At 45.4% G+C, this 27,165-nt stretch overlaps 1 protein-coding gene and 1 pseudogene across 2 annotated transcripts in view; one reads left to right on the top strand and one right to left on the bottom strand.

The window, feature by feature from the left end:
- ZCCHC17 (zinc finger CCHC-type containing 17) overlaps window positions 1–27,165 on the bottom strand; it is a 79,131-nt gene that overhangs the window by 44,772 nt on the left and 7,194 nt on the right. Inside the window, exons 2-3 of one of the 2 annotated variants that reach the window (XM_075553323.1) lie at window positions 17,838–17,957; window positions 7,754–7,811 (exon numbers count right to left, since the gene is read on the bottom strand). In XM_075553323.1, coding sequence (XP_075409438.1) covers window positions 7,754–7,811; window positions 17,838–17,903 — 124 coding nt within the window. In that variant the 5' untranslated portion in view covers window positions 17,904–17,957. Of the gene's footprint in view, window positions 1–7,753; window positions 7,812–17,837; window positions 17,958–27,165 lie in introns of those variants that run through there. The other variant, XM_075553328.1, reaches the window with a different exon arrangement.
- LOC142438269 (U6 spliceosomal RNA) lies at window positions 19,433–19,531 on the top strand (annotated as a pseudogene).

Raw genomic sequence — 27,165 nt, 5'->3', positions numbered from 1 at the left:
GATCTGCAGGCCAAAGGACACACTCCACTCTTGGCTCTTGTACGTAAAGCGAACCCTTTTCCCATCTCTCAGAGGGCTCGTTGTAATCCAAGCAGGCTGGCATGCCAGGCGATCCTGTTCACAATCACTCACAGGTGAATGCTACTGCATAGTCTCCACACCTTCTCACCAGACTGGTGCAAGAGAGGGTCGTTTGATGGGAGCGATGTGCTAGAAGAGCCAGGGTTAATACATAGTACCTGTAGCCACCAAACACCTGAAAAGATGCTCCACGTTATTAGTTATGTTGTTAAGTGCCATCAGTCGGTCCTTACCCACAAAAGAATAAAACACTGCCCTGTCCTGCATAATTCCCACAATTACTCCAATGCTGTAACCCACTGTGGCAACCACCGTGCCAAGCCATCTCCTTGAAGGTCTTCCTCTGCTCCTGTCCCTTTACTTTATCAAACACGATGTCTGTGTTAGTCTGGGGAGACTAGAGAAACCAAGTCAGGGAGACTCCTATGTGTACAAGAAAGAGCTTTACATAAGAGTAATTATATATTAAGAAAACATCCCAGCCCAGGCCAGGTCAAGTCCTTAAATCTGATATAGGCTATCTGTCCAATACCCATCTATAAAGTCCTCTTCAGACTCATGAAACACACGCAATGACACTGAGTGCAGGAAGATCACAGGCCACTGGGTGAGAAGTCTTGTGGATCCAGTGGCATTGTAAGCATCTCAGTGCTGGCAGGGGTTTCCACGTGGCACCTCCAGACCAGGGCACTAGCGTAGTACCATGTGTCTGGTAAACTGCAATGTCTCCCAGGGAGTGAGCCAAGAGAGTGTCTCCCGCCTCGAAAGAGGCATACAGGCGTTCCCAGAATCCTCGGAAGGCCACATCCACAGAGGCCTCACTGGCTATGAACTCATTGATAGGCTAGACAACGCCCCTTCACTCTGAGTCCTCAATTTGACACCAGATTATGTAACTACCACAATGTCCTTCTCCATGCACGGATCCTTCCTGACATGTCCAAAGTAAGACAAAGCCTTGCCATCCTTGCCTCCAAGGAGCACTCTGGCCATGCTTCTTCCAAGACAGGCTTATCTGTCCTTTTAACAGGTCATCGTTCTTTGCATATCCTTTGCCAGCAAGAGAATTCAAGAGCATCTGCTCTTCCTCTTCTTTATGGCTCACTGTCCAACTTTCCCATGCGTATTGGGCAACTGACAATATGACTCAGATGTGGAGCACTTCCACCCTCAAGGCAACATCCTTGCTCTTCAGTACTCTAAAGAGGTCTTGTGAAGCAGAGTCACCTAATGCAACACATCTTGTCATCTCTTGACTGCTGCTTCCATGAGCACTGATTGCGGATCTGAGCAAGACCAGATCCTTGACAACTTCTGCCTTGTCTCCATTGATCATGATGTAACCTACTGGTCCGGTTGTGAGGATTTGGGTCTACTCTGTATTGAACGATAATCCTTACTGCAATCCTCGATCTTCATCAGCAAGGGCTTCAGGTCCTCCTCACTTTCAGCAAGCAAGGTTGTGTCATCTGCTTAATAATAAGCTTCTTCCAATCCCGATGTCACATTCCTGTTCATACAAGTCAGCTTCTCTGATTATTTGGTCAGCACACAGATTGAATAAGTATGGTGAGAGGATGCCACCCTTAAACCATGCAGGATTCCCTTGTTCTGTTTGTGCAGCTGCCTGTACAAGGTCCACATGAACACGATTCAGTGTTCCGGAATTCCCATTCATCTCAAGGTTTGTTATGATCCACAAACTCAAATGCCGTGGTATAGTCAATAGAACACAAGTAAGCATCTTTCAGACGTTCTCTGCTTTCAACCAAGATCCATCTGACATAAGAAATGATATCCCTTGTTACGTATCCTTTTGAATCTGGCCTGAACCTCTGGCAGTTCCCTGTCATTGCACTGCTGCAACTGTTGTTGGGTGATCTTCAGCAACATTTTATTGTCCTGCGATATTAATATTCATCTATAATTTGAGCCTTATGTTTGGCCACCTTTCTTTTTTAAAAAAATTATTTTATTTGGGGCTATTGAAGATCTTATCACAATCCACACATACATCCACTGTGTCAAGCACATTTGTTGCCATCATCATTCTCAAAACATTTGCTTTCTACTTGAGCCCTTGGGATCAGCTTTTTTTCCCCTCCCTCATGAACCCTCGATAATACATAAATTATTATTATTTTGTCATGCCTTACACTGCCCGACATCCCCTTTAACCCACTTTTCTGTTGTCATTCCCCAGGGAGGAGATTATATGTAGATATTTGTAATTGGCTTCCCCTTTCTACCCCACCTTCCCCTTCCCCTCACCCTCCTGGTATAACTACTCTCATTATTGGTTCTGAGGGGTTTATCTGTCCTGGATTCCCTATGCTTCCAGCTCTTCTCTCTTACCAGTGTATATCCTCTGCTCTAGCTGGATTTGTAAGGTAGAATTGGGGTCATGATAGTGGGGGGAGGAAGCTTTAAAGAACTAGAGGAAAGGCGTATGTTTCATTGGTGCTATACTACACTCTGACTGGCACATCTCCTCCTACGACTCTTCTGCAAGGGGATGTCCAGTTGCCTACATATGGGCTTTGGGTCTCCACTCTGCACTCCCCCTCATTCATAATGATTGTTTGTTCTTTGATGTCTAATACCTGATCCCATCAACACCTCGTGATCACACAGGCTGGTGTGCTTCTTCCATGTGGGCTTTACTTCTGAGCTAGATGGTTACTTGTTTATCTTCAAGCCTTTAAGACCTCAGAAGCTTTATCTTTTGATAGCCGCGCACCATCAGCTGTCTAGACCACATTTGCTTATGCACCCGCTTTGTCTTCAGCAATCATGTCAGGAAGGTGAGCATCATGGAATGCCAGTTTAATAGAACAAAGTGTTCTTGCATTGAGGGAGTACTTCAGTGGAGGCCCAATGTCCATCTGCCACCTTAATAATAAACCTATAAATATATGCACATAGATCTATTTCCCCATCATCACATATAAATATATTTACATATGTATATGCCTGTATTTAGACCTCTATAAATGCCCTTTGGATTGGGTACAATTAGGATCACTTCCAGTTATTTGGCCAAGTAGCTGCCTTCTAAATGTCCTGGCATAGACCAGTGCTTCCAGTGCTCCATCAGCTGGCTGAAACATTTCAGTTGGAATCCCATCAGTTCCTGAAGCCTTGTTTTTGTCTAACGCTTTTAGTGCGGCTTGAACAACTCCCTTCATCACCACTGGTTCTGCTCTTATGGTGCTCCTGCAGTGGCGCCGTGTGGACTAGTTGGTTGTGGTACGGTGGCCCTGTGTGCTCTCTCCATCTTCTGTGGTGCTCCTGCAGTGGTGCCGTGTGGACTGGTTGGTTGTGGTACGGTGGCCCTGTGTGCTCTCTCCATCTTCTGTGGTGCTCCTGCAGCATCAATATCTGACGTGCAGATTGCAACTTGAGGCTTAGAGTGTCTCGGGTTCTTTCCGTTTCAGGTGTACTGAGCACGTTCTTCCCTGTGGATTCTAGTGCTGGGTCTTTGCACATTTCCTTTCAACATTCGACTTTGTCTTCTTGAGCTACCTTTAAAGTTTGCCATGCAACTCCTTGACGTCATCATTTATTCCATTCTATGATGAAGAGCAAGTTTCAGAGTCTCTTCTAACATCCATTTTGATCCTGTTTTTTTAAATGAAATATTGCTTTCTTCATGAATGATGGATGTTCTTGCTATGTTCCCACAGTTCATTCCAGTCTTCTGTCATTAGTGTCCGATGCAGCAGATCTGTTCTTGAGATGTTCTCAAAATTAAAGTGGAATAGACTCAAGGTCCTGTTTGGGCTCTTGTGGACTGGTTTTCATTTGCATCCGTTCAGTTCAGTGTTAACAGCTACACCAGGCTCAGGGCAGATCATGGAACACGCCATCAATTGCTCATATGCAAGTCCAGGATAAAGCTGAAGACAACTAGTTATGAGAGAAATGCAAATCAAAACCACAGTGCGACACCATTACACTCCCCACTAGATTGGCTAATGGAACAATGGTGTCACTGTGGCAAGGTAGGCAGTTTAAACCCACCAGCTTCTCTGCAGGAGCGTGATAAGGCTTTCTGCTTCCATAAAGATTCATAGTCTTAGAAACCCACCCACAGGGCAGTTCAATTTATTAGGGTCACTTTGATGGCAGTGAGTTTAGGATGGCCAAGATTATGTATTTAGATTTATGTAATTTGTCCCATGTGTGAGTTTATATAATCACCACCGTAGGCAAGATATCAGTCTGTCACCATACAGATCCTTATTGTTGTCACTGCCATTTGTACTTGTCTCCCAACTTTAGCTCAATAAATCAATACTGTGAACACAAATATTTTAACATTTATTGACTAATTGATGTTTTTTTCTGCAAACTAGCAAGCCTTTACTTTTTTTAAGAGTTTTATTGGCGCTTCTTCCACATGTCATACAATTCAGTAATTCAACCTATCAAGACAATTGTACAATCATTACCACACCCAATTTTAGAACCTTTTCTTCTTCCGTGTATTCACTGTTATTCTTGTAATTTTATTTTTTATTTGTGGCAAAAATTTATACAACGAAACATTCTGCAACTCAACAACCTCTGCATGTATAACTGCTACCGTTATTGACATCCTTTACTAAATTGTCCCACCACCATAATGTAAACTCAGTGCCTCCTGAGCGGAAATCTTCTTCCTGTACCCAAGGTACGCAATGGGTGCAGTCTGGTCTCTTCTTTGAAGGTTTTAGTCGTTTTCTTGACCTCATAGTCATATAGCAGATATTTACATAATTAAATCACTCTTTAAAAGTTGTACATACATCACCACAATCAGTTTTTCTTTCCCACAGTTTTATTGGCAAGAAATTTACATATCATATAATTTAATAGTTCAATCATACAATCATATCAAGAGTTGTACAATTACCCCCACATAAAAGTTTTTAGAACATTCCCCCTCCTGTGGTTAAATCGCCTCCAAGATGAGTTATGCCGTCACAATCCATTGTACTGCTCCTTCCCCCTCCCTCCCTCACTCATTGTTTGCACCCTAAATCCCCTCACCCCCATGTCCCCATAAACCAGTGCACCAGTTATTGTCTCTATGCATCTACTCCAGCGCTTCTCACCCTGTGGGTCGCGATCCCTTTGGGGATAAAACGACCCTTTCACAGAGGTCGCCCAATTCATAAGAGTTACAGAATTACAGTTATGAACTAGCCACGAAAATAATTTTGGGGTTGGGGATTGACCACAACATGAGGAACTGTATGAAAGGGTCGCAGCATTAGGAAGGTTGAGAACCACTGATCTACTTCTTCTATGCTTCACAAACTGAGAAACTCAACAGAAACAATAAAAAACAAAATGAAACAGCAAGAAGAAAATAATAATAACATAAAGATAAAAATAAAAAGAAAGAAATATTTTAAAAGCCAGAGAAGAAATTTATCATGGAACGGGTGAGAAATATTTGAGCCTACAAAGAATTCAGATCAGTTGAAGAGGGAGGTCAAATGACCAAGTATCTATTACACCACGGTTTGATCCACCATAACCATGTTGTCAATAACCTCTGTCTGACAGTAAAGCTGCTGGAGTCCCTCGTCTGTGGCTAAAGGGGATCTGCCAGAGACCTAATCTGGCAAGCCTTTTTTTACTGTTGTTTGCTTTTATTTCTTCAGTGGCCTCAGTCTTTTTTTTTAATTTTTAAAAAACATTTTATTAGGGGCTCATACAACTCCCATCACAATCCACACATACATCAACTGTGTTAAGCACATCTGCACACTCTCTGCCCCCATCATTTTGAAAGCATTTGCTCTCTACTCAAGCCCTCCGCCGTCTCCTTCCACCCCCTCCTCTACTGTCTGTTCCCCAGGGAGGTCACATGTAGATCCTTGCAATTGGCTCCCCCTTTCCAACCCACCTTCCCACTACCCTCCTAGTATCGCCACTCTCACCACTGGTCCTGAAGGGATCATCCGCCCTGGGTTCCCTGTGCCTCCAGCTCCTATCTGCACCAGTGTACATCCTCTGCTCTATCCAGACTTGCAAGGTAGAATTCGGATCATGATAGTTGTGGGGGAAGGGGTGAGGTAACTTTTAGGAACTGAAAGAAAGCTGTATTCTTCATCAGTGCTATATCACACCCTGACTGACTCATCTCCTCCCCTAGACCCCTCTGCAAGGGGATCTCCAGTGGCCGACAAATGGGCTTTGGGTCTCCACTCTGCACTTCCGCCCTTCATCCACCCTGGTAAGTTTTTTTTTTGTTCTGATGATGCCCTATACCTGATACCCTCGACAACCCGTGATCGCACAGGCTGGTGTGCTTCCTCCACGTGGGACTTGCTGCCTCTGAGCTAGATGGCCGCCTGTCCACCCTCAAGCCTTCAAGACCCCAGACGCTATATCTTTTGATAGCCAGGCACCATCAAGTTTCTTCGCCACATTTGCTTATGCACCCATTCGTCCTCGGCGATCCAATGATATGATTTTTTGTTTCATGCCTGGTAACTGATCCCTTTGGAAGCACGTGACCACACAGGCTGGTATATTCTTCCATGTGGGCTCTGTTGCCTCTGAGCTAGATGGCCACTTGTTTACCTTCAAGTCTTTAAGACCCCAGACACCACATCTTTTGATAGCCGGGCACCATTAGCCCCCTTCACCACACTTGCTTATTCACCAGCTTTGTCTTCAGCGGTTGTGTCGGGAGGGTGAGCATCATAGAATGCAAATTTAATAGAAGAAAGTATTCTTGCATTGAGGGAGTGCTTGAGTGGAGGCCCAATGTCCTTCCGCCACCTTAATACTAAACCTATAAATATAGGCACATAGATCTACTTCCCCAACCTCATATATAAATATATATTTGCATATGTACATGTCTTTGTCTAGACTTCTATAAATGCCCTTTGCCTCCCAGCTGTTTCCTCTATTTCCCTTGACTTTCCTCCTGTCCCACTATCAATTCTGGCAAGTCTTTAGAAATTTTTTTTACATTAATCTTTTGTTGTACATACTAAAAATTCCTTTCCCCAACTTTGTTTATATCATTTTTGCTATGCTTTTGGCTTTTATAGAGTCAAGCTTCTTTCCTTCCACATTTTATTCCAGTACTTCTACGTTTTTGTTTTGTTTTGAATATTAAAATCTTTAGTTTATTCTAGTGCAGAGAGGGCTGTGCCTTACCTAACTATGTCACTTTGGGTCCATTATTAGCCTGCGGAACCTGCCTTTTCTAGTCACCAGAATTTTTCTGACAAACAAATGAAAATATAAGTATGAAAAGAATGTTCCAAAATTGCTCAACAGATATCTATCAGCTCTTAAGTGCCATAAATTAGAGAATTCTCAACGTCAACCTCCAAGAGTAAGAGGCTTTCCCTTCCCCAAACTCTAAGTCCCAAGAGGTCAAGTGGCTTGCCCAGGGTCCCAGATGGAGTCTAGGGAAGAGCGGCACCAAAAGTGAACCCACGTAGCCACACCGCAGCCTTTCATCAAGAAAAGCAGCGTCATTTCCTGCTTTAAGGCTCGCTCTAGGGACCTGTCACCACTTGTCTGTATTCATATCTCTATGAATAAAAGGAAAACTGTCAGAAAAATGGAGAGCCTGTAATTAGGAAGCAGGGAGGTGACAGCAAAGAATGTACACAGAGAGAAGGGGAGGTCTGAATTTCAAGTTATAGGCTCCCACCTTGTTTCCGACAGCCTGGGATTTTGATAAAGGCTCCATAGTCTGTCACCATAGCAACCTATAAAGAAAAAAATCGATATGTCACACAAACGAGAACCTCTCTTCCGTGGCACTTAACCTGGTCTCTTTAAATTTCCACCCGGCACTGACTGAATCTGTTTGCTACAAAACTGCCTAACCTGATCTTCTGTCAGACATTGCTTCTGTTCTTCATGAGATTTCGATGGACAGGGATGAGTGTATACATTAAAAACAACGGTCAGAAAAGGGGGGGTCAAATGGAATGCTGCTACCTAAGAATTCCCAAATCCCACTCCTATTAAAATTCCAAAAGAAAGAAAATAAACAAAGGAAGCAAACAAAAGAAAATCAAATAAAAATGCTGTACTTTTAGATTAGCTGGGACTGAGGCTTCAAATCCCAACACAGAAAATTTTAATAGAATGGGATGAAACTTCATTTTTCCTAACTTTCACATCAAACCAGACTATATAACCTGTTCTATTTGACTCGAATAGAGTCTAGACTTTACCAAGACAATTCAGAAGTAAACACACAGAGAGTTGATGGACATGAAAAGTTGAGTTTTAGCTCTTCGGCAGAGCTAATCTTCTAATGAAGACTTACAGATTAAGTGGTTCCACGTAACAGGTAACCAATAAACATTAGTACTGAAAGGCCCCAAGGCCCCCCGCACCTGGAACTCAAGACTTCTCTTTCTCCCTCTATTCTCAAGCCTACCTTTTTAGTCTGTCCCACCCGAATACTGAGAACATCCCAAGAACAGATGTGCTGCACTGAACACTAATGACCGAAGGCCTGATGAGCAGTGGAAAGACATCAAGAACATCATTCATGAAGAATACAAAAGATCATTAAAGACACAAGAAAGAAAGACTCAAAATGGATGTAAGAGGAGATTCTGAAATTCGCTCATAATCATAGAGTAGCTAAAGCAAATGGAAGAAATGAGGAAGTCAGCTGAATGGAAAACTTCAAAGGGTAGCTCGAGAAGACAAAGTCAAATATTAAAATGAACTGTACAAAGACCGAGGATTTGAAAACCAAAAAGGAAAAATATGCTCAGCATACCTTAAACTGAAAGAACTCAAGAAAAAAAATCCAAGTCTCAAGTTGCAATCTTGAAGAATTCTGCAGGCAAACCACTGAATGATGCAGGAGCACCACAGAAGATGGAGAGAACACACAGGGCCACTGTACCACAACCAACCAGTCCACACGGCGCCACTGCAGGAGCACCACAGAAGATGGAGAGAGCACACAGGGCCACCGTACCACAACCAACCAGTCCACACGGCGCCACTGCAGGAGCACCACAGAAGATGGAGAGAGCACACAGGGCCACCGTACCACAGCCAACTAGTCCACACGGCACCACTGCAGGAGCACCACAGAAGATGGAGAGAGCACACAGGGCCACCGTACCACAGCCAACTAGTCCACACGGCACCACTGCAGGAGCACCATAAGAGCAGAACCACCAGTGATGAAGGGAGTTGTTCAAGCCGCACTAAAAGCGTTAGTCAAAACAAGGCTTCAGGAACTGATGGGATTCCAACTGAAATGTTTCAGCCAGCTGACGGAGCACTGGAAGCACTGGTCTATGCCAGGACATTTAGAAGGCAGCTACTTGGCCAAATAACTGGAAGCGATCCTAATTGTACCCAATCCAAAGAAAGGTGGCCCAACAGGAGGCTCAAATTATAGAATAATATTATTAATATCGCAGGGCAATAAAATGTTGCTGAAGATCACCCAACAACAGTTGCAGCAGTGCAATGACAGGGAGCTGCCAGAGGTTCAGGCTGGATTCAGAGAGGATACGTAACAAGGGATATCACTGCTGATGTCAGATGGATCTTGGTTGAAAGCAGAGAATACCTGAAAGTTGCCTACTTGTTGTTTTTTTTAATCATTTTATTAGGGCTCATACTACTCTTATCACAACCCATACATACATCAATTGAGTAAAGCACCCTTATACATTCGTGGCTCTCATCATTCTCAAAATTCGCCTTCCACTTGGGTTCCTAGAATCAGCTCATTTTCCTTTTTCCTCTCCCCATCCCTCCCCGCTCCTCCCTCATGAATCTTTAATAATTTATAAATTATTATTTTATCTTATGTTACACTGCCTGGCGTCTCCCTTCACCCACTTTCCTGTTGCCCATCCCCCAGAGAGGAGGTTATATGTAGATCCCCGAGATTGGTTCCCCCTTTCTATGGCCTCCTTCCCTCCCGGGATCGCCACTCTCACTGTTGGTCCTGTGGGGTTCATCTGTCCTGGATTCCCTGTGTTTCCAGATCCCAACTGTACCACTGTGCACCCTCTGGTCTAACCAGGTTTATAAGGTAGAATTGGGATCATGATAGTTGGGGGGGAGGAAGCGTTTAAGAACTACAGGAAGTTTTGTGAGTTTTGTTATTGCTACACTGAACCCTGGGTGACTCATCTCCTCCCCACGACCCCTCTGCAAGGGATATCCAGTTGTCTACAGATGGGCATTGGGTGCCCATCAAGCACTCCTCTCATTCACGATGATATGATTTTCCCCCCGCCTTTGTTGCTTGAAACCTGGTCCCCTCGGTCCTTCTTGATCACACATGTTGGTGTGCTGCTTCTATGTGGGCTTTGTTGCTTCTGGGCTAGATGGCCGCTTGTTTATTTTCAAGCCTTTAAGTCCCCAGACGCTATATCTCTCAATAGCCGGGCACCATCAGCCTTCTTCACCACAATTACTTACGCACACATTCTTCTTCAGCGTTTATGTGGGGCAGGTGATTACACAATGATGGTTTTTGTGCCTACTTGTGTTCTATTGACTATACCAAGGCATTTGAGTGTGTGGATCATAACAAACCTTGAGATGAATGGGAATTCCGGAACACTGGATCGTGCTCCTGTGGACCTTGTACAGGCAGCTGCACACACAGAACAAGGGAATCCTGCATGGTTTAAGATTGGGAAAGGTGTGTGCCAGGGTGGCATCCTCTCACCATACTTATTCAATCTGTGTGCTGACCAAATAATCAGAGAAGCTGACTTGTATGAACAGGAATGTGACATCGGGATTGGAAGAAGCTTATTATTAAGCAGATGACACAACCTTGCTTGCTGAAAGTGAGGAGGACCTGAAGCCCTTGCTGATGAAGATCGAGGATTGCAGTAAGGATTATCGTTCAATACAGAGTAGACCCAAATCCTCACAACCGGACCAGTAGGTTACATCATGATCAATGGAGACAAGGCAGAAGTTGTCAAGGATCTGGTCTTGCTCAGATCCGCAATCAGTGCTCATGGAAGCAGCAGTCAAGAGATGACAAGATGTGTTGCATTAGGTGACTCTGCTTCACAAGACCTCTTTAGAGTACTGAAGAGCAAGGATGTTGCCTTGAGGGTGGAAGTGCTCCACATCTGAGTCATATTGTCAGTTGCCCAATATGCATGGGAAAGTTGGACAGTGAGCCATAAAGAAGAGGAAGAGCAGATGCTCTTGAATTCTCTTGCTGGCAAAGGATATGCAAAGAACGATGACCTGCTAAAAGGACAGATAAGCCTGTCTTGGAAGAAGCATGGCCAGAGTGCTCCTTGGAGGCAAGGATGGCAAGGCTTTGTCTTACTTTGGACGTGTTGTCAGGAGGGACCAGTCCCTGGAGCTGGGGTCCTCAAACTGCAGCCCGCCAAGGATATTTATCCAGGCTGCCAAGTGGTTTTGCCCTGTTTGTTTTTTTTACTTCAAAATAAGATATGTGCAGTGTGCATAGGAATTTGTTCATAGTTTTTTTTTTAACTATAATCTGTCCCTCCAACGAGTCTGAGGAACAGTGAACTGGCCCCCTGTTTAAAAAGTTGAGGACCCCCGCCCTAGAGAAAGGAGGACATCATGTTGGGTAGAGTGGAGGGGCAGCGAAAAGAGGAAGGCTCTCAATGAGGCAGACCGACACAGTGGTGACAAAAGCTGGCTGAAGCACGATTGTGAGGATGGGGCAGGACCGGGCAGTGTTTCGTCCTACTGCACACAGGGCTGCTATGGGTCAGAACCAACTCGATGGCACCTACCAAAGTGTCTTTATCACGTATGTGTCTTTATCACGAAATTTACTCTTACTTGTAAACCATCAGCAATAGCTTTTTACACGTTATTCTTTGCAATGCTTTTATTTAGCTGCTTCATCTTGGGCCTTCCAGCCTTTAGGTTTCAGTTTCACTGTATCTACAATAGGGGTGTTGACTGAAACAATCCCTCCTCCATTGCTACATAGTAATATGTATAGAACACCCAGTATGAGGGAGGGGGGTAGAATACTTAGTATGTGCAGAACACCATCCAAAGTGATTTCCATCATCCTCATAACATCTTAAGAAATTGGTATGATCATTATTCCCATTTAATAAATGAAAAATCTGACATGTGGAAACATTAAGTAACTCATCCAAGTGAGTAGCAGAGTTGGGATTTGCACTCAGGACATCTTAACTACACTAGAGCTCCTCATGGGTCCTGGGTTCCCTTGACCTAGAAAGTTCTAGTGGCCAATCGCATTGTGACATCTGGTATCTTATCTGGTCCTGGCAACTTTCTCTGATATGGCTCTTCTAGCCATAATTCCTTATGTGATGTATTACAAATTCTGGTCTATGCTTGTGGCTAGAATCCCATTTTGAAAGTAGTTATTTGCTTACAGTGACCCTATAGAACTGAGTAGAACTGTGTCTTTTGAGTTTCTGAAACTTCATATCTTCACAGGAATCGACGAACTCATCTCTCTCTGTGGAGCAGCTGGTGGGTTTGAATCGCTGACCTTGTGGTTAGTAGCTCAATGCATAACCCACTACCCCACCAGAGCTCCTTTCAACTTCTTAGGAGGTATATGTGGTTATGTCTCCACATTGCATATGTGGCAGAGCAGAGTAGTTGTATAAACAACATAAGCTTCAGCGTGAAGGATGGGGCTTCTAATCCCAGCTCTACTCTTTCCTATCCGTGGAATCTTGTGCACACTTGCCATTAAGGGCCTACATTCCCACTGATACTCACTTTGCTGCTGAAGCAAACAGATGTACATGAAAGTGCTTGGCAGCGATCTGGCACCCAATGTACATTCAACAAACTATAGCTTTTAATTCATTTACACTTTGAGACATGGAAGCACAAAAAAGTGAGTGGACAAACAGCACAATTAGATACAAGTTGGGTACAGAAGCTAGGAGTCTCCTAGAGCAGTGTCTCAGAAGACAGCAGGACTCACTTCAGTCTCAGGAAACGGGTGAGGTTTCATCCTCCCCCTTTGGGCTGGGACTATTGGGACAGCGCATTTGAACTACATGTCCAGGATCATTCACCAGTAAGAATGGGCCAAGAACCAAAAAGTTCTCAACTGCTGTTTTACACTTGCTTTGTCAATATCTTTATGCCAGAGTAGGAGCCAGACGGTCCCAAAGATATAGTATAATCCAGGGGTCCTCAAACTTTTTAAACAGGGGGCCAGTTCATTGTCCCTCAGACCCGTTGGGAGGGCCGGACTATAGTTAAAAAAAAATTACTATGCATACTGCACATATCTTACTTTGAAGTAAAAAAACAAACGGGGCAAAAACACCCAACTGGCCAGATAAATGTCCTCGGTGGGCCGTATGTGGCCCATGGGCCATAGTTTGAGAACGCCTGCTCTAGAGATTAGCTAGTCCATCGTTATGTAAATGAAGAACCTGAAATGCTTACCCAAATTCACAAGGTCATTTGTTCTCTGTAAAACAGGGTCACATGGATAAAGAGGGTAAGAACTTCTATTTTTAATTATGAGAAAATAAAGTCCCTTCCTTTTTGTGCCAAAGTATGCGAACTGGTGTTTGCTGCAGGGTTCCAGAGAGGGTGAGATGTTTTATGTTATCTAACAACACTATGAAAAAGGCATCAAGATCTAACAAACTTAACAGCAGCATCTGGAGGCTGGAGCTCAACTCACTAGCTGCTATAAATTAAGACAATCTCACTCCGCAATCCTGAGCTCTAGTGTCACGTTACAGACTGTAGAGGAAATACTTTAACAGACCTTAATGTGGTGTCTCCCAAAAGGAAAGGTTAACATGCTCCAGAATGAATGCACTCAACTGTTCCGTTAGGAAGAGCCATGCTTGCCTGCTTCCTGCACCAGGTGTTCCTAGGGCCCACTCAGAATTAAAATTCACAGGATGGCACCTGCCGTACATGATCACACTGTCAGCCTGGTGTCCCAAAAATAATTAGTCAAGTGGCTTAGGGGAAAACATTCAGTAATTATCTCCACTGAACTCAGGACTTGGGTAAAATGTACTTGTCATTTCCAGATTAGAGGCTGCATTAGCCCTAAAACCATTTATCCCCATAATACAAGGGAGCACTTTAAGGCTCAGACACATTACTTTACTTGCCCGAGTTAGAAAGCTACGGAGAAAGAGGTACAGAAGTTTTCAGTTTTTCTAGCCTAGTGCTATTCTACCTTCCCAGCCTGCCCTCCGTAATTATTATTATTATTATTATTATTATGGGGGGGGGCTATGGCAGGGCTTGATCAAATCCCAACTTCCACTTGCTGTGCCTGTACCTCTAGCAGGCATAACGGACTCCAGCAACAAGAGGCCGCTCCGAAGACAATGCACTACTGAACATCGGCTTCTGGGCCCTATTCCTGCGAAGTTTATTCAGAGAACTCCTTGGATATGGGCTATCTCACCACTTTCTTCAAAGACACTGGTCAGAAAAAACTTACGATTCAACTTTATTCACACATTTACTAAGCACCTAGTATGTGCAAGAAACCATGTCTGATACTATGAGGTAAAAGCAACTTAAAAAACATATATGCCCAATCTATTTTATAATGAACTTTAAATAGTTACCGAGAGACAAGACAACCATGGCCCCTGCTCACCAGTAATTCATAATCTAGTGGAAGAGAGACACACATATATATAAACAATATAATAACAAAGATATTAATAAATGACTGTGTGAGATATGGCCCTTCTAGCCATAATTCCTTATGTGATGTATTACAAATTCTGGTCTATGCTTGTGGCTTGAATCCCATTTTGAAAGTGGTTATTTGCTATGTACTTTTTTTTCTTTGCTGTGTGCTGTGTACTAACCCTTGCTCTTCCTGGTGCCACAGTGGGCTGCTAACCATAAGGTCAGCGATCTCAAAGCACAAGCCACTCTGCGGGACAGAGACAGGAGTGTCTAAACTCTGAGACAGTTGCAGGCTCAAGAAGCACAGGGGCACCGCTACCGTGAGAACTACAAGGTGTTATGAGTCAGCATTAACTTGATGGCAGGGAGGGGCTTTTGTTTTCCTACTACGCTAATGAACAGGATAAAGGTGGGATTAGATCCCAACCTTGATAGCGAGTGTGAACACGTCACGCCCTGCGTTTCCTTAGGGTATGGTCACACATCAATAGCCATCTCTGAAGGAGAGAGAAGCCCCGGGACTAGTGGAAGAACATGTTCATGATTTCTGTCTTGAGTGGCGGAGGCAGAGATGGGAGGCACTAACGACTATACAGCGCTGAGACCGTGCAACAAAGCAGAGGAGCGAGCCAAGTTGAGATGAGAGGCCGGCAGTGCCAAGACTGAGACAGTGAGGCAGAGCAGTGGGCAACCGTCCTGGCTCATGGAAGCAGAAGCTTAGGGACCAGATGGCTGAGAGGCTGAGGCAGAGAGATTTGGCTGCAGGCTGTGTCCTATGCTGACTTGCAGCTAGTGTAGGACAGGAGTGTCATGGGGGGCATCAGAACGGTTAAGAAAAGGTAAGGGGTGATGTCTGGCCTATGCCTCAAGGCAACAGGGAAGCAGAGGTCAGATACAGCCTCTGTGCCAGCTTCACACACTGGGAAACCGTCATATTGACTATCAGTCTTCCTCCATACCCCAATAGAAATCTTCAGCACCTGTGGGGGAGGCAGGTGGGAGTGAGACCAGCAGAGCCACTTCTCCGGTGGAGGGAGACTGGTGAGATTAAGGAGAAGTCTAAAAACATATTTATGGACTGATGTATTCCGTTACATTGGCTCCCGGCACCAGTGAGCCCCACCAAAAAAACTGGGTGTGACTGCTGGAGCCACACACTCCCAAAAGCACAAGCAACACAAAATCAGGGGCTATGTGTTACTTCCCCAGGAACTTAAGGACACATGGAAATGTTCCTTCATTATAATTGTGAAACTGCAAGAATAACAACCAAATGAACTCCCTTACCTGTAGATAAAACACATGTAAACAAGAAAACAAACAAAAGAAACTAGCTTAATATAACCCTCAGCCCTAATGTGGGAATCCAAGATGGACTCATTGACTTTCTTGGCCCAGAGTTGACAGTGCAGGTTTCTTCTGCACAGGTTTGCACTCCCAGTTCGGTGAGGTTGAGTCAGGGGAAGGAGTGTCAATCCTCTAAATCTGAGAAAAGTAGGTCCAAGACTTGTCTTTGACTAACTTAAAAGTTGTAGGGGGAGAGGAGAACACACTCAGGTCCTACCCAGGGCGAAACTGCTGACTCATTCCCTCTCTGACAAGGCCTCCTGCTTCTGGTCGGATCCCCAGAAGGGGCAGGAGAAACTGCCCGTCCATAGACTGGGAGAGCCTGGTGAATGTGACAAGGTCGGTAAACTAACATGCTGCAGCTGGAACTCAAGGCATCAGAGTATTGGGATTCGGGACTATTGGAAGTAAAGAGAGAACTATTTCATTGGTGGCCCGCACATCTTGGACGAGGCACCATTTACCGTTTATAGGGGTTCTTTATTGCCAAAAGTGGGGGTGTTAGAAGGAGACACCCCTTCTATAAGCATTCCCACCTCAAGAACCTGTTCAATGACGGAGTCAGGCTGTGAAGGCCTCTGGGGAGATTCAATCTTGCCTTTTCTCAGGGTATTCTGCTCCCAGCTAGAGGATCATTCTTACTACACTGAAGGCATTGATGCTTCTCAGAAGCCACACTGTGCTGTATTTGCGAGCCCCAGAAACTCCCTGCACAATAGGGAGCCCAGAACAGCGAGGCGGAGTTTCCTCAATCTTCAGATCGCTGTCATAAGCTCATTCGGAGAAAGAGACAAACTCACTCACCTGACCGAATATCTTCTGGAGGAGTCCCAAATATTGGCTCTCACCTCACCTGTACAGTAGGACCTGGTCCCGAGGACCTTCAGCCTCTCAGACTGGAAATCGAGAGCAGGCTCGCCGGAGCAATGTCGCAGGAGAACACACTCTACTATGTGCCTCAGCTTGCAGACATTTACTAGGGACAAACGCGACAGCAGGCTTCGGGAAGCCCAAAGAGGGCCTGTTCTCTAAAGGAAGGGCAGAGAACAGACCCCATAGGCAAACGAGTTCAGGAGTAAATATATAGCCACGGCCACCCTTGGGGCAAGTTCAGGGGATGCTTCTGATTGGTCAGAGCACTGGCACTTTCCTTGTAAGGCCACAGGCTTCGGTCCATCTGAGGCAGTGGCCGCTACGCCTTCCGTGATCGCCAGCATCCCAAGAGTGGTTCGCCCTGCTGTCCACAGGGTCACTAGGAGTCAGAGTAACGCACCGGCCCGAGCGACAGGACTTTGGAGCCGGCCTTTTTAGTTCTCCTCATGTACAGACCCAGATAGAGTTAGAAGGTAAAAATGGTGGGGCTTGCTGACAGACCAAAGAGGAAAGGAAAATTAAGAGGCGAAAACAAGAGGATTCCTCCTATCGTACAGGATGATTTCTACATTTCCGGCTTGGGCACAGAATTAAGAATTTCAGTTGATGAAAGAGAAAAAGTCTAGAAGAGATACATGTTTCCTGAGAAAAATCAAGAACTCGATCTAAAACCTAAACTTGAGATGCTATGCAGTAGTGAACGAAGATGTCAAGTGCCAGTTCAAGGTTAGTGTCTAGTGGAGGTCCACATGATCGCCTGCTCTGCCTGTACTCGCCCTTTCTACCCTGTAACGCCCCGGATATTACCACATGGTCAGAAGCTCCAAGCCCAGCCGTTTCCCCCCCCTCATCTGTGTTGAACATTAACAGATACAAAACACAAGAGAACATACCTGGCCTTGGAAAATCGTGTAGAGAGCAGGCAAGTTCTCCATGGTCTCGGGTCTTCCTGAATTCATTCTCACTGTTCTACGGCTCCTCCATGTCTCTTTTGCTAAGCTATCTCAAGTGTCCTGTCACAAAGAGATAAGGCACATGAGATGCGATGGGGACAGTGGGGTGCGGTGATGACTGCATAGCCCTTCTTAACATGACCGGACGACTGAGCTGCATGTTGTTAATTATAGCTCAGTGCAACGGAGTTAGAAAACAAAAGAGGACAGGAGAAACGGTAACACACGAAGGACGTGGGGAAAGTGCTACATCGCAGGGACTGCAATCAACCTGATTGGACTACTAATTGAAAACCAACCTGCAAACTTTCACCTAAATCACATACACACAAAGAGAAAATAAACAAAACAGGGAAAACTTCCCTTAATTAGCCCTAAACACAACAACTCCATTCCCGTGCCTAGGAGTAGAGGATTATTTCTCAAACTCTGTAAACCTCTTGATTCATTTAAAGAGAAGTAATAAGCTAAGAACCCATAGCTAGTCTCTGCAGAATTAAATCATTAGATTTAACACCTTTGATTTTAACCCACATCTCCCTAATTGTAGATAGAGCGTTTTTGGAGAATTGGATCTAAAATCTAATTTGTCACTTACCCAAATCATTAATCTGATATTTACAGTTCTTTTCTTTTTTTTAAGAGTTTATTAGCTAGCTCGAGCTAGGGCTTCCTCCCTCCGCTGCCTGGCGTAGCGGGGATGCAGCGTCCAAAGGGAATCGGTCAATATTTACAGTTCTACTGCAGCCTTTTTTTTTTTTGCCAAGGGGAGGTTGTTGGGATTATGGGGTGTGTGTGTGTGTGTGTGTGTGTGTGTGTGTGTGTGTGTGTGTGTGTGATAATAGATAACACTTATCCAGTATGTACAATATCCAACCACGTGCAATTATCTCTTAATCCTCAAAACTCTAAAGGTATAGGTTTTACTATTCCATAGGCTGCCAAGGTTACATTAGGAGGCTTACGTCAGAGTTTGCAAGATGGTGGACGACCTCCGCGTCCATGCTCTGAATCACTATAAAGCCAAACCCACAGCCTTCCGGCAGACTCCAGCTCATAGTGGAGAACACAGCAGGACTGTTCCATAGGGGTTTTGAGATTAAAATCTTCATGAGAGCAAACAGGACCAAGAGCACTTCAATTTGCTGTATGTAAAGTAACTACGAAGTACAACTGACTCGACAACATCTAACACAGAGGTTCTCAGCCCTTTGGGGGTCAAACAACCTTTTCACAGGGTCACCTAAGACCATATTTCCGAGGGTTTGGTGGTGGTATGGTGGGTAAATGGGGAAAAGCAAGCTCACATTGGGAAGCGATGGTAAATAATAATTGTAGGGAACCCATTCTGTTTCTGGGAAGACACTATGGATGCTTCTACCCAACCTCGGTGAACCTGACCATGGACTAAGCACTGAGATGATCCTAAACACTGGCCTGAGAGGCAACATAGCACCCTCCAAGGGCCACACCAGGATTCAACATGGAAGCCCGGCTGAACAAACTGGGCCCTACCTCAAAACTACCTTTACCATGTTCACTTCGGCAGTACATATACTAAAACTGTAAAGATACAGAGATTAGCTTGGGCCCTGCACAAGGACACCCAAATTCGTGAAGCGTTCCATATTAAAAAAAAGTACTTGCACCCTTGGACTGAAATACTCTGATGGGAGAGGAAACAAAGGAAAGGAGACCCGGAACCACCACATACTCCGTACCTCAACGCTCCCTTGCAACATTAATATGACAGGTTCTGACCTGACAGGCAGGAAGTGCACAAGTTTTCCCTAGTGCCAAGCCCCAAGCTCGGCGTACACAGAGCTCAATCAATTAGGAAATCAATCTGTGCAAAGCAACAACTCATGGATTGGAGCTCTCTGTTGGACTAAACTTGCACACGCTCCTCATAGAAACAGTATCTTAAATCCTATGCCATCGGATGCATTACTGATATTACCAATGCAATTGCCTTATACCCGAAAGGGATGATCCGACTTGTTTTTATGCATTTTCTTTGTGTTTTTGTTAGTTTTGTTTTTGTCAATAATATAACAGCCAAAGTAAACCAGAGTAGTTTATAACCTGTGGACCAGCAGGTGGATTCTGGGCCCCCACCTAACTCTCGGCCCAATCCAAGAGCAGTTAGTTCTTATCACATGGCCCTGCTTGACACTGGCCTTCACGAAGAGATCACAGAAGATCAGGGAGCTACAGCACAGTGTGGTGAAGAAGGCAGATGGTGCTCGGTTATCAATTGGAATAGTGTCTGGGATCTTAAAGGCTTGTATGCAAACAAGCAGCCATTTAATTCATTTAGAACTAAATCCACACTGAAGACCTACACCAGCCTGTCTGATGCAAAGATGATGATAACAAAATCTAATTATGATGACGGGGAAAGTATCAGAGCTTAAATTGTAAACATCCAATTTGCAGAAAGCTCTGGAGGACAGTAGGAGCCCAAAATCCATCTGCAGACTAGCTAGTCAGACTGAGCCTCTGGCAGCTCCCCTCTAGCCACAGGTGAGGGACTCAAATAGCTGTACTATCAGACAGATTATTGGAAATTTGATCACGGTGGATCGAACCGTGGTAGAATATGATACTTGGTCAGTTGAACTCCCTCTTGACCCAATCTGAATTTGCTCTAGGCTCTTGGTTGTTCCAAGGCAGGAATTTCTTTGCTGGCTTTTTAAGTATTGTTGGTGGTCTCTTCTTTCTTACTCTTTATTTTTATCTTTGTATTATTATGATTTCCTTCTGCTTGTTTTCATTTTTCATTGTTTCTGTTGGGCTTCCGTTTGTGAAGTACAGAGTGGATGTATGGAGACAGTAACTGATGCCATAGTTTATCAGGGATGCAGGGGGACCATGAGGAGACTTGGGGAGCAGACAATGAATGCAGGAGGGGGAGGGAGCATTAGAACTGATTGTGATAATGTGTACACAACTCATTTTAAAAGCGATTTAACTATGGAAATGTATGATATGGGAACATTATATCAAGAAAACTATATAAAAAGAAAGAAAACCAACTTGCCCATGGTTCCCATGGGTGAAGGAGAAAGAGTTGTTGCTTAGGGGGCATTGAATTCATGTGAATGGTGGTGGAATAATTTGGAAAAGGACATCAATAATGGTAGTACAACACCAAAAGTATAATCAATGGCACTGAATTATAATCAATGGCAACAATTATTGTTGAAATGGAGAATGTCTTGTATATATGTTTGCTGCAATTAAAAAACATCACACAAATAACAAAGAGTACAAGGGAGAATAAAATGTTTGAAAGTTGATTGTGAAAAAAAATTTATTGTGGTGATGATTGTACAATTCTTCTTGATATTATTGAACAATTGTACTATTCAATATGTAGATTAAGTGCCAATAAAAAAGTTAGTCTCAGAAACTGGCAGGGTATTATACCCTGTCCCACAGAGTTGCTATGAGTTGCCATCAACTCGATGGCAGTTGAGTGTTTTGGTTTTCTCCTGGCAAGGAGACCTGGTAGCATAGGGGGTTATGCACTAAGCTGTTAACCTCAAGGTTAGAAGTTTGAAACCACAAATGGCTCTGTGGGAGACAGAAGAGGCTTTCTACCCATGTAAAGAGGTACAACCTACGAACAGAGGCAAGTTATACCTTGTCCTATTGGGTTGCTATGAATAGAAACCAACTTGGCAGTGAGTTTGGGATTTGGTTTATCTCCTTGGATGATCTCCCACATTTGGACTGTTCCATAAGCTCATTTGGGGATTATACATCACTGATGAGTTCTTAAAAATCCTTCAATGTTCCCATCCCTGCCTTCGTCCCCTACAGCTGAGTTTCCCCATAATCTTGCTATAAAAATCTCATGAATTCAGTGTGTTAGTTGCATAATGTGGAACTCGATTTGGGACTGAAAAATGTTTAGAATGAAGGGGTGGAGTCTACTCTGTCAATCGGGTCATAGCCAATGAGGCTTCTGTGTGGGCATGGCCTTCCCCTCAGGATTCTGGGAATTCCAGTACTTCCTCCTTGGAGGTGGGAGAAACTTCTCTCTCTGCTGACTCCCTGGGAGACTTTGCAGCTGGTAAGACACATGGAACTACACTAGTGCCCTGAACTGGAGAAACCACATAGGCCCACCCTGATGCAACCAGACCTCTGGAGCCGGAGAACATTGAGACCCCTGCCCCTGAGATGCTTACAAGGCCACTGGATCCACAAGACTTCCAACCCACTGGCCTGTGATCCTCCTGCATTTAGCATCAATGCATGCATTTTGTGAGTCTGAAGAAGACTTTATAGATTGGTATCGGACATATGGTCTAACATTGATCTGGACGTTTTCTCAATATTCAATTGCTCTTGTATATAAACCTCTTTTTTATATATGTGAGTGTCCATGGTTTTGTTTCTCTAGTCTACCCAGACTTAACACATTGAGCTTGGGAGGTTTTCTTCAACCCAATCCTACCTCATTCACATCCTCCAGACATTCATCAAATATTTAGTAGACTGATGACACCTTTCCCCCATTTCCTATGTTACTGCATACCTTGTGAATTTTTTTTACATCCCTGGTCATTTCAAGAGAGTACTGGAAAACAGAACAAATAGACTGCTTGTCGTCTTAAAATAAAAAGTGGCCCCTTTCATTCTCAAATTCAAAGCTCCAAACAGTGCTTCTCAAGGTCTACAGGCATGTGAACCATGTTAAAATGCAGGTTGTGATTCACAGGTCTGAGGTGGTGTTCCCGATTCAGCATTTCTAACGGCTTCCAGGTGATGCTGACGCGATCTCGAGTAGCAAGTCTCAGAGGTTAGCACTAAATGGGATCTTAAAAACACTCTCTTTGGACTCCTTGCTTTTAAGAGGAAATGAGCAATTCTGCTTGGTAAAGTGGAGGGACAGAGAAAAAGAGGAAGGCCCTCAATGAGGTCAACTGATACAGGGCTGCAACAATGGGCTCAGAGCCTAAGAACAATTGTGAGCGTGGTGCAGCACGGGATGTGTCAGAACTAATTGGACAGCAACTGGGTAAGTGTTCAGCTGTTAATGATAAAGTCAGCAGTTCAAAACCACCAGCCATTCTGTGAGGTGAAGATGCACAGCCTGGGAAACCCTATGGGGCAGTTCTACTCAGCCCACTGGGGTCGTTTTGTGTTGCAATCAACTTGACGGCAAGGAATATAATTTGTTTGGCTTTTGCTTGGTCTATGGCTCTTAACCATCCCCTTTACAGAAGCCACTGCTAGATGGAGACAAATAGCATCAGCCTCAGGTTTTTCTCACCATCTCCTCCCCGTTACATAGCAGGTCTTGACTACTCTCCCTGGGCTTCCTTCGCTCAACTGCCCCGCATTGTCAGACAATGACTGCATCTCCTACCCTTAAAACACATTCCTAATTCACAAGGACCACCCAGCAGCTGGAACCAGAAATGAGAAAAAAAAAAAATCCCTGGCAAGCTTCCAACACTGTTCTTGGCTGACCCTAAGGTCTAGGAACATCCTTATCCTTGAATTATTTCATAAGGCATAATTCTGCCCTGTTTTTGTTTACATCACCACAGCTGGTTTTTCATCACTTGCTGACAGTATTTGGATAGAATGGAGGGTTCAGCCCAGTACCCAGTGAACCTAAAATCGCCGGTATCGAATCTGTTAGCTGCACACACAGTGGAGCACTACAGCACGGGAAGAGAAGGATGATGCACCTGTGAACACGTCTGACATGGAGGGGATTATGCTCCGTACCTAATCACAAAAAAGTAAAAATTGGTGTTTTTTTTAAAGGTTTTTCAAGCCAAAAGACACAGACTTTGATGGTTACCAGAGGTGGTAGGACAGGGTGGGAAGGGCCAGTAACAGAATAGAGGGGAGCGGGTTAATTAACTTGAGTGAAGGGAAAGATCATATCCAAGAGGGAGATGGGAAAAAGAAGGGGAAATAGAAAGAGGGCATCAGGGCAAACCACTGAGAGATTTGATAAGTTGTTAAAGGCAAAAATAATTATCTGATCTGTACACCCCCACTGAATTTACAATAAAATGTTAAAAAAAGAGAAACACCAGATTGAATTCTGCCACTCTATTTACCAGCACTGCAGTCTCATTTCCAACCCTCCCTCTGCTCTGCCTGGCACTTCTCAATTTACACCCCCCAACCAACAGGAGTTACTGACCAGAGGTCAATAGCTCTATGAAGGCAGTGTTATTATCCCGCCAACTCCTGTAGTGTCGGGGAGGTGGAGGCTCCCGTGGCGTCGGGGAGGTGGAGGCTCCCATGGCGTCGGGGAGGTGGAGGCTCCCGTGGCATCGGGGAGGTGGAGGCTCCCATGGCATCGGGGAGGTGGAGGCTCCCGTGGCGTTGGGGAGGTAGAGGGTCCCGTGGCGTTGGGGAGGTAGAGGCTCCCGTGGCATTGGGGAGGTAGACTCCCGTGGCGTTAGGGAGGTAGAGGCTCCCGTGGCGTTAGGGAGGTAGAGGCTCCCGTGGCATTGGGGAGGTAGACTCCCGTGGCGTTAGGGAGGTGGAGACTCCCGTGGCGTTAGGGAGGTGGAGACTCCCGTGGCATTAGGGAGGTAGAGGCTCCCGTGGCGTTAGGGAGGTAGACTCCCATGGCATTAGGGAGGTAGACTCCCATGGCGTTAGGGAGGTAGACTCCCGTGGCATTAGGGAGGTAGACTCCCATGGCGTTAGGGAGGTGGAGACTCCCGTGGCGTTAGGGAGGTGGAGACTCCCGTGGCATTAGGGAGGTAGAGGCTCCCGTGGCGTTAGGGAGGTAGACTCCCATGGCATTAGGGAGGTAGACTCCCATGGCGTTAGGGAGGTAGACTCCCGTGGCATTAGGGAGGTAGACTCCCATGGCGTTAGGGAGGTGGAGACTCCCGTGGCGTTAGGGAGGTGGAGACTCCCGTGGCATTAGGGAGGTAGAGGCTCCCGTGGCGTTAGGGAGGTAGACTCCCATGGCATTAGGGAGGTAGACTCCCATGGCGTTAGGGAGGTAGACTCCCGTGGCGTTGGGGAGGTAGAGACTCCCGTGGCGTTGGGGCGGTAGAGACTCCCGTGGCGTTGGGGAGGTAGAGGCTCCCGTGGCATTAGGGAGTAGAGGCTCCCGTGGCGTTAGGGAGTAGAGGCTCCCGTGGCGTTGGGGAGGTAGAGACTCCCGTGGCGTTAGGGAGTAGAGGCTCCCGTGGCATTGGGGAGGTAGAGGCTCCCGTAGCGTTAGGGAGTAGAGGCTCCCGTGGCATTGGGGAGGTAGAGGCTCCCGTGGAGTTAGGGAGGTAGAGACTCCAGTGGCGTTAGGGAGTAGAGGCTCCCGTGGAGTTAGGGAGTAGAGGCTCCCGTGGAGTTAGGGAGGTAGAGACTCCAGTGGCGTTAGGGAGTAGAGGCTCCCGTGGAGTTAGGGAGGTAGAGACTCCAGTGGCGTTAGGGAGTAGAGGCTCCCGTGGCATTGGGGAGGTAGAGGCTCCCGTGGCGTTGGGGAGGTAGAGACTCCCGTGGCGTTAGCGAGGTACAATAGAATCAGCAGTTGGGGTAAATCTGACCCTCTAGTCTATCATCTGTTTTCTGCACACAGTGGCCATGGAAAGTACAATCAGATCAAAACGCTCCGGGGTTATCCTTACACATTTCTCCTGGGATAAGAGAATGAGCCACTGAGTACAAGGCGCATCTGCTTGCTCCTCCTGTGGCATGAAAAACCCCGTGTGGTTTTTCCGATGGAAACTGGCATGCAGCTCTGAGCGGAAGCCTGGGAATAAAGCAATGAGCAGGCTGACAACTTCAGAAAAGCAGTGGGGTGCCATTTTAAGACAGCATTTACAATTTTTCTAATTATGTTCTGTGAAACCCTAGGGCTGTGTGGAAATTATTCAGAGGTTCATCAACCAATTCAAGCTGTTTTTTTTTTAAGTCAGTTCTGAAATACATAGGTCTCCACAGGGTTCAGGAAGAAAGCCAAAGAGGTCAGCCAACTAGACCAGCAGGGAGCCTACATGCCAAGGGCGGCAGCAGTACACTGCCCGCTCCCCCACCAAAAAGAAGAACCAGGCAAGTCCCGCCCAGGACAATTGGGAGGGGAGGGACCTACCCTTAGTAACTGGGCAGAAGCTGGCTACTGCTCCTTCCTACTCGTCCTCCTGGTCTTGGGGAGTGGGCCAGGGTGGAGGGAAGGCGTATTACTAGCAGAAGGCATACAAAACAGGAGTACTCTGCTTTGATCCAGTTTATATAGTAAGCTTCTGTGTAAGATTGGAGTTGGGGAAAAAAAAGTTCTGCTGCTTTGAAATCAGTTTTTTTTTAAAAACGTTTTATTAGGGGCTCATACAACTCTTATCACAATCCATACAGACATCAATTGTGTAGAGCACATCTATACATTCATTGCCCTCATCATTTTCAAAGCATTTGCTCTCCACTTAAGCCCTTGGCATCAGGTCCTCTTTTTTTCCCCTCCCTCATGAGCCCTTGATAATTTATAAATTATTATTTTGTCATATCTTGCCCTGTCCGACATCTCCCTTCACCCCCTTTTCTATTGTCCATCCCTCAGGGAGGTCACATGTAGATCCTTGGAATCCATTCCCTCTTTCCAACCCACTCCCTCTATCCTCCCAGTATTGCACTCACACCCCTGGTCCTGAAGGGATCATCCACCCTGGATTCCCTGTGCCTCCAGCTCCTATCTGCACCAGTGTACATCCTCTGCTCTATCCAGACTTGCAAGGTAGAATTCAGATCATGATGGGGGGAGGGGGAGAGGAAGCATTTAGGAACTAGAAGAAAGCTACATTGCACCCTGACTGACTCATCTCCTCCCCTAGACCCATCTGCAAGGGGATCTCCAGTGGCCAACACATAGGCTTTGGGTCTCCACTCTGCACTTCCCCCTTCATTCACTATAGTAAGATTTTTTTTTTCTGATGATGTCTTATACCTGATCCCTTTGACACCTCGTGATCGCACAGGCTGGTGTGCTTCTTCCAATGTGGGCTTTGTTGCTTCTCAGCTAGATGGCCGCTTGTTTACCTTCAAGTCTTTAAGATCCCAGACATTAACTCTTTTGAAAGCCGGGCACCATCAGCTTTCTTCGCCACATTTGCTTCTGCACCCATTTGTCCTCAGCGATTGTATCATGGAGGTGTACACCCAATGATATGATTTTTTGTTCTTTGATGCCTGATAACTGATCCCTTCAGAACCACGTGGTCACACAGGCTGGTGTGTTCTTCCATGTGGGCTTTGTTGCTTCTGAGCTAGATGGCAGCTTGTT

The sequence above is a fragment of the Tenrec ecaudatus genome, chromosome 1, assembly GCF_050624435.1.
Source record: "Tenrec ecaudatus isolate mTenEca1 chromosome 1, mTenEca1.hap1, whole genome shotgun sequence".
NCBI classification, from domain to species: Eukaryota; Metazoa; Chordata; class Mammalia; order Afrosoricida; family Tenrecidae; genus Tenrec; species Tenrec ecaudatus.
The sequence above is the reverse complement of the archived record's forward strand: the minus strand, read 5'-3'. Positions and strand labels throughout refer to the sequence as shown.